Source organism: Habropoda laboriosa, unplaced genomic scaffold (assembly GCF_001263275.1).
Source record: "Habropoda laboriosa isolate 0110345459 unplaced genomic scaffold, ASM126327v1 scaffold18, whole genome shotgun sequence".
Classification (NCBI taxonomy): Eukaryota; Metazoa; Arthropoda; class Insecta; order Hymenoptera; family Apidae; genus Habropoda; species Habropoda laboriosa.
In genome coordinates, this window is record NW_017100152.1 from 1,876,194 (window position 1) to 1,884,414 (window position 8,221).

At 40.8% G+C, this 8,221-nt stretch overlaps 1 protein-coding gene across 1 annotated transcript in view; it reads left to right on the forward strand.

Annotated features, from left to right (window-relative positions):
- The window catches only part of LOC108575141, a 232,234-nt gene extending 226,375 nt beyond the window's left edge, over positions 1-5,859 (forward strand). Inside the window, exons 14-21 of the mRNA XM_017937867.1 lie at positions 187-409; positions 748-1,157; positions 1,273-1,474; positions 1,823-1,971; positions 2,178-3,140; positions 3,386-3,863; positions 3,943-4,198; positions 5,001-5,859. Coding sequence (XP_017793356.1) covers positions 187-409; positions 748-1,157; positions 1,273-1,474; positions 1,823-1,971; positions 2,178-3,140; positions 3,386-3,863; positions 3,943-4,198; positions 5,001-5,313 — 2,994 coding nt within the window. The 3' untranslated portion in view covers positions 5,314-5,859. The remainder of the gene's footprint in view (positions 1-186; positions 410-747; positions 1,158-1,272; positions 1,475-1,822; positions 1,972-2,177; positions 3,141-3,385; positions 3,864-3,942; positions 4,199-5,000) is intronic.
- The last annotated feature ends 2,362 nt before the right edge of the window (positions 5,860-8,221 follow it).

Sequence of the window (8,221 nt, forward strand, 5' to 3'; positions counted from 1 at the left end):
ATTGAAATTTTAAATCATTAATCTCCTTTCCTTCAATGACTTTGCACAACCGGTATAAATTTCTGTTTACAGTTCAGAAATATTCTACAGATAGATGCGAGACTCTGAGAGTTGGTAGTTTTGTGGCAGTAGTTTCGGCAAGAGCATGAACTTCCTGACTACTTAATAATCTGTGCCCTGTGGTAGGTAAAACGAAAGAAGGGCGTCGCACGGAGGCAGCAAACGACCGCGGAAGATCAGCGGAGGCGGAAAGAAGACAAGCAAGGCGGAGGAGCCGGTGTAGGCAGCGAGTCTAGCAACGAGAGCGAGGCTGGTTCGGCCAGTGATACAAGCGAACAGTTGGGTTCCATTCAACCTACGTCGAGGGTGCGGCATACCACGGCCAATTCCAACAATTCCTCGGGAAACGGTTAGTTGACGTAGCTTCTTGTAAATGGACTTCCCATCAGGTGAACTAACTATTCACTTGCAGGGTAAGTGATCCGTGTTTCATGTTTACAAATCCTTGTCTCGTATCGTATCACACTTACCCTGTTTTCTTCATTTGAAAATAACTGTTTACTTGATTGCGTTACAATATAATTGTTCAAACATGATGATAAATAAACCATTGATATACATATATCCATGATACATACGAATAACATAAAGAGCTTTTTAACACTGAATTTACGTGATTCGCGTATCAAACGGTGAAATCAGCGTTGGCCAACACCGTTCAAATAGGTCGCATCGTTTGTTCGATAGGAAACAATAAGGAACCCAGGAAACGAGGCAGAAGACCAAAGACTACGAAGGGGAATGAGTTAGGGGGCGAAGATCAGCAACCTCGTCAAAAAAAAGAACGTAGAGACGACAGCGCCAGCGGTGGTAACAACGGACCTGGCGGTAGCGGTGGTAGGGGTGATCCCTTTCGTAGACCTCCGATATCACAACTAAAGAAAACCGGTGATAGTTGGTTGCAAGACGGTGCTTGTTTCGAAGTCGCCCCGAAGTTGGCTAAATGTCGTGAGTGCAGATGGACACCGCACCAGCGCTCCAAAAACCTTCCACAAAATATTTTCTGCAGATTTTATGCATTCCGTAGATTACGGTACACGAAAAATGGACAGTTGGCTATAGCAGGATTTAGCGACCCGCACAAGGATGCTTCTGAGGTAAATATCACACACAGATTGCATGGAAAATATTTTTTCTCACTTTTGTATTGTACTATATTATTCGAAAACAGTATAAAGTAAACGCGAACGTGTTATTATCTTTGCATTACAGGTAGATCTTCGGTTATGGTTACCAGGAAAGGACAGTTCCGACACGAAGAAAGACGAAAAGTCCGACAAAAATGATAAAGACAAAGGGGATAAGGAAGATCTAGATTTGGAAATGGCTCACAGATTACTTCGTCAAGTTGGGGATCAATTTTGTGATCTGTTGCATCAGGAGAAGGATGCTCTCCAACAGCACATGGCAGAAGGTAAATTTTCAATCCGTATTAAGCCAATTTTTGCAATTTTTTAATAAACGGAGGGTACTAGAGTATTTGCATACATTCTCACGCATGCTTTCATGACACCAATGTCAATTTGGTAATGTGTGTTTTACGTGAAGAAGATTCATCATCACACAATACATAAATAATTTCATTCTCCTCGTCTTGTTTCTCCTTTTCTTTTTTTTTTCTTCTGTTCCTTATTTTTCATAAATTTACGTCGAAACTTCCACGAGCATGTAATTATGCGTATATAAAAAAAGCCGCTTCGTAAATTTCCTTTGTTCGCATGATTTAACGCTTTGCGTATCGATTGTTTCTTCACCTTGACAGCAAGTTCGGGACTTGTAGACGGAACAGTAGCTTGGAAGCGAGTGGTCCAGGGTGTCCGAGAGATGTGCGACGTCTGCGAGACGACCTTATTCAATTATCACTGGGCTTGCGGTAAATGCGGCTTCGTTGTGTGCATCGATTGTTACAAGGTAAGAATACTTTCCTTCGGTCTCATAGATTCGTTCATTTTTAACTTAGTAAAATAATACATGATGACAATACTGAATTCGTTGAAAGTTACGTGATATATTTAGAAAATTTCGAGCTTTTTAACACTGACAAATTACGTAGTAAAGTGAAATACTTGGGAAGATTTTCCCGAGCAGACAATTCACCAAAACATGAATATTGTTAGGGGCGCAAGAACGGGACGATCAAGATTTGGGGAGAGAGTGGAAAGGATAGAGACGATTTTTCGTGGCTGTTGTGCACCAACAGACAAGTACACGAACCTGAACGACTTATGCTCACGCAAATTATTGCTGGCGATAGCTTGATACGTCTCGGGCAACGATTACACGAATGCAGGGCAGAATGGGGAATCCCCCAACACTGTGGTTGTTCCCTTGTCGTTCAGACTCCCCCCAATGAATATCTGAGAAACATGATAAAGGGTGATTCGATGCCGGTTCTGAATGGTAACGTAAAACAGGAAGTGAAAGAAGAGAAAAAAGTGAACGAATCAAACGGTTCGTCGGAGAACAAAACTAACGGAGAGGATAAAAATTCTCCGCTAAATTGGCTGGCAGATGTGGCACTGCAAAATCAGGATAAAAACGAAAGTGGTTCTAGTTCAGATTCTGACGAGGATCGAGATGGAAATTATTCGACTCTCAGAGAACTACTCATACGACCGTCCCACAAATCAAACGGCAGTGGCTCCAGGTCAAATTCACCCACGAACAATTCAGGAAATGTTAACGTTACTTCGTCTGGAAACAACGCGCAGAACAATGTAGCGAAGTCTGGAAAGAAGTCTAAAATGGATACCTTGGACGAGGTAATCTCCAGCGTGATCGAGCACAGCGTGAAGAAGGAGAGAGAAGGTGGACTGGTGGACGACGAGAAACCCAGAGAACTGAAACACTTCGTCAGAAGATACAAATGGACGCAAAAAGGAAGGGAACCATTGCCGATCAGGATTATGACGCTGACCGAAAGCAAGAGCCTCTACCCTGACGTGCCGCACTCTTGGCTCTGTGACGGCAAGCTGCTCAGGTTAAACGATCCGAACAGCCCCAACAATTACAGAATATTTCAGGATCAGTGGAAACGAGGACAGCCAGTCATCGTGTCGGATGTCGCGAAATCTTTGGACATGAACCTCTGGCACCCCGACTCGTTCGCCAGAGACTTTGGAGACGAGAAAAACGATCTGATCAATTGCATGACTGGAAATCTGGTACCGAATCAACCCATGCGTAAATTCTGGGAAGGATTCGAGCATTTCTCGAAGAGATTGAAGGATGAGAGGGGGAATCTCCCAACAATTACAGAATATTTCAGGATCAGTGGAAACGAGGACAGCCAGTCATCGTGTCGGATGTTGCGAAATCTTTGGACATGAACCTCTGGCACCCTGACTCGTTCGCCAGAGACTTTGGAGACGAGAAAAACGATCTGATCAATTGCATGACTGGAAATCTGGTACCGAATCAACCTATGCGTAAATTCTGGGAAGGATTCGAGCATTTCTCGAAGAGATTGAAGGATGAGAGGGGGAATCCTATGTTGCTGAAGTTGAAGGATTGGCCACCTGGTGAGGACTTTGCGGAATTATTGCCATCGAGATTCGCGGATTTAATGAAGGTGCTGCCATTATCGGAGTACACGCATAGAAATGGAAGATTGAATCTAGCCAGTCGTCTACCAGACTGCTTCGTGAGACCAGATTTAGGTCCCAAAATGTATAACGCTTATGGTTCTGCTCTCCATCCAAACAAGGGCACGACCAATCTTCACCTAGACATTTCTGATGCAGTTAATGTGATGGTTTACGTAGGAATTCCAAAAGATGCTGACAACGACGAACACGTCAAAGGTATTTATGATCATTCTACTTGTTTCTTAATCTGAGACGTGGATTTGGAATTTAAAGGATTAATCGATATCGTTTACAGAAGCACTAAGGGCGATAGACGAAGCCGGCTGTGATATTCTGACACGACGACGTGTTCGTGAACGAGGAGAAGCCCCAGGCGCGCTGTGGCACATCTATGCAGCTCGAGATGCCGACAAAATTCGGGATCTTTTGAATGCGGTGGCTTTGGAGCGTGGAGCTCGCTTAGAACCTCATCACGATCCAATCCATGATCAGAGCTGTTATCTCGATGGACCTTTGCGAGAGCGGCTGTACCGCGAATACGGTGTCGAAGGGTAAGCATTTGAAGAATTATCGAATTTCTTTTAACCCCTCAGCGACCGATATCGCCGAACGGAAACTGTCATTTGCGGCCCGCAGTAGATAGCTTACCTTACAAGGGAACTTGGGCAATCCGAAAATTCCGATTGTTTTGAAACTTTGTGGGTTTGTAGGGGACGTTAAGAGAAGTATCGGGTAATTTTTTATTTTGGTCCAAATTCGGTTCTTCGGGGTGAAAACAGCCCTTGAATGAAGTGATAAGTGTTACCCTATTTCCCTGTATATCTTTAAAACTGTAGTAGATATAAAAAAATGTTTATAATAAAAATTTAATAGCTTTTTATGCCTTATAAGACTGTGCTACTAAATTAATAAAAATTCTTTTTTTAAATAAAAAATCTTCCACTACCGTTGTGAAAAATTTTGAATTTTCTGTCATATCGAGATATATGTCAAATAAATGCAGATAAATATGTTAATCTTTCGATTCTACCTAACATTGTGTATATGTATATTATACGCATATATCATTCAGTCAGTGACAAACAGTTCCCATTACGATATCGCAGTGCGAATAACTAAATAAATAAACAGATCAACTGCAGAGGCGACCTACTGCATGTAGGGCGACGTGTGAAAAACATAGGGTTCATAAGAATATGGAGGTGGTCGCTGAGGGGTTAAAGCAGTACCATTTTTTCTACTTTGCAGAAGATGGTCATCGTCGATAGATAGATCTAGCGTTAATTCATTTTTCCCATAGGTTTTGCTGGTGCTTTTATGAAAATGAGTATATGTGTTTCTTTCGTGTTACAGATACGCTATCGTACAGTGTCTAGGCGACGCTGTGTTCGTGCCAGCTGGTGCCCCTCATCAAGTCCGTAATCTTCACAATTGTATAAAGGTAGCCGAAGATTTCGTATCTCCAGAGAACGTTTCCCATTGCTTCCACCTGACCCAAGAATTCCGCGCGCTCTCTGACACGCACACGAACCACGAGGACAAGCTGCAGATCAAGAACATAATCTATCACGCCGTGAAGGATTCCCTGACCGTTCTGAGTAACGTGAAGGAAGAGACTCTTGCCAAGCTGAAGGCGAATAACGAGATGAAGAAAGAGGAGACGTAGCCCTAGGCCCCCTGTCGCGCTCGTAAGAGCCGTTGATCGTTGTTTGATTAAAGTCTCTCGCTATAACTAGTGAGTGCAGAAACCTGTTGCCGGCCGGCCCTGTCTCGTCCTCCCGAGTCGGCGTGTACGCGTCTGGATCAGAATCGGGAAGACACAGGAGGATGATTAAATATCTAAGATGCTCCGGAAGCCTGTTTATAATCGAGGTGCAAGAATTTGTTGTGATATTTGACGAGTAACTCAAAAGTTTGATAATTTCTTTCGGGTATTGGCTGAGCCAATGAGATTATTCGTTATTTCATTTTTTCAATTTTTCCTTTTTCACATGTAACGTGTAACATTGTTCTTTCCTTTCTCTTCGAGCAACGTCGTGCTTGGCGGACATGAAATCCGCGAGTGATTTTCTTTTTCCTTTTCATTCAATTGAAAAATAAAAATATGGAATTAGTGGGCGGAACACGTCGTGCTCGCCACACGTCCATTGTCATTGTGATACCATACGAAGGGGGACTTTTTGGATCATACATTATTTGTAATTACTTATATCGTGCCTGTATTCAATACATACTGTCTATATTATATAAATGTAGATAATGGATTACTGCTGTGTAATGAATTCTTACTAGCAACTACGAGAGGATTGTCTAGAGGGTGGTACCTTTGTGCAATTAGATGTCGATTAAAAGAACAAAAAAAAAAAATACACAATTGTTAGCTGGATCAGTGATAATTGTCGATCCGCGTTTACGTGCTCTCGTGATCTGGTGCTTTCCTTTCTTTTTTTTCTGGTTACACAAAAGCGAACGCAAACGCTTTGCCAATAAATGGCCGATATATGTTTCTCGCTACACACGTTTCTTGTGTTCTACTCGCGCGATATAAAGAGCACAAGAAGAAAACACTGCCTAAGCTGTTCGTGTCAGTCCAGTTTACGGATCTTTGCGCGTTTAGTACATTAATAATGTAATATATACGTAATAATAATAATATAATAATAATAATAATAGTTGCAGTTCTACTTTCTCGAGTATACGTTTCGGTTTATCCATTTTCTCCTCTTTGAAAAATATATCGGCTATACCGAGCAAAGTCCGTTCGAAGGTTTGTATGATGATTCTGTCGTCGTTTTAAATAAGACATCAGAAAACAAAAATAACAAGAAATGCTTTTAAAAAAAGAGAGTAAGAGAAGAAAAAACGCGTACCTTTCGATATTATTCTTTACGGGGCTAAAAAATCGATCGAAGAATAAATTGTATTGAATTTAACGTTTTTTATAAAATCGGATTGACATTGTGGCCCAGTGATTAATTATAACTCAGTAAAGAAAATAACGGATAAGAGGGAAAAAAACGAAACAAAAGTAAAGTAAATGGAAAAGAAAAGAAAAAGGTAACGAGAAACTGTTATTTTTGTCAAATCACGCAAACCGTCTAACTCATATAGAGCAGCGATATTCTAATTGATTGTAATTAATATTGATAAAACTATGGGTAACGCATTATTTAAATGTGAGGTAAAGCTGTCAAACGATTTTTGAAGTGCCAATGTTGAACAACGTGGACATTTTCACACGTGTATTTCACGTTGTGTATCGTACGCGTATAGGTAGACAGAAAAAGGCAAAAGAAAAGAAGGAAACAGAAGTAGAAGAAAAAGAAAAAAAACAAAAGGAAGAAAGAACACAGATTAGTCATGCAGAATTCACAGATGAGAGGCCGAGTTCCTATCATTCAACTTTTCTCCCATAGAACGAATCGCTGCTATTCACGGTATGCTGCGCAACGTCTAAATTCTTGAAAGCCATTGCCTCTTCCCTCGCGTTGTTCATTGTGTTCCACGATGAAGATTCTCTCAAGTACACACTCGTGAAACGGAAGAATATCATTGCCCGGTACAACATGTTCACGGTTCGGTCACAGTTTCAAACGATAAAGAAACAGAAAAGGTGAAAAAGGATGGGTGGGGGGGAGAGGAAGGCAGCAGCAGCGTGTTTCGAGGACGGACGCATGTAATTTAACGTCTCGCGCCGTTGGTGTGTGCTTATCGATCGTCAGATGTTCCCTACGGCTGGTAATCTCGAGACCGACGTGTGTGTGGTGTGTGTGTGAGGAACAAGCGAAGAATAAATGGAAATAAAGAAACAAAGCGAATCACTGAAAACCGCAATTTCTTTGATCTCAAACATTCGTCTAGCATACAACGACTTGATTAAAATAATATTTAACGAGTAAATTTTTAAAATATCTCTTAGTGTCGATAAGTAACGTTAATATTACGGAAATTATTAAGGTAACAGACAAGAAAAAAAATAAAAATAAAAAGTACCCTTATTATTCACGAGCGACGATGATGAATGATGGTAAAAAGAAAAAAAAACGATGATGTATAGAGAGTTATAGAGAGAAAGAAAAAAAACAAGCATACTCTGTGTATTATTGCTACAGACAAAGTTATTATTTGTTTTCCCGATACGTGTATGTGTAAATACATTTATACATACATATATGTATACATATACATATATATAAATACGAAGAAACATTAGGATTTAAGGAATACACACTCCACGAAACATGGACAAAACAAGGATACACTTTACACGCGTAGATAGATAGTTTATTATTACCATTATTAATTATTATTAATTATTATTAATTATCATTATTACGATTAATTATTACGAAGAATACCGATATTTAAATGTTGCTGAAACACGCGGCGAGAAGAAGCCACGATTTGCGAGCATCTAGTGTATAAATGAGTGTGTTTCCGAAAGATTGCTTGCGTGTATGTTGTGTTTTTTCGAGTGAATTTCCGGAAGGATGTACGAAAGAATGAGCGAGAGAGAGAGAGAGAGAGAACAAGGGGCCGTGTATTGGGGGCGGAGTGGAATGGATGAGACAATT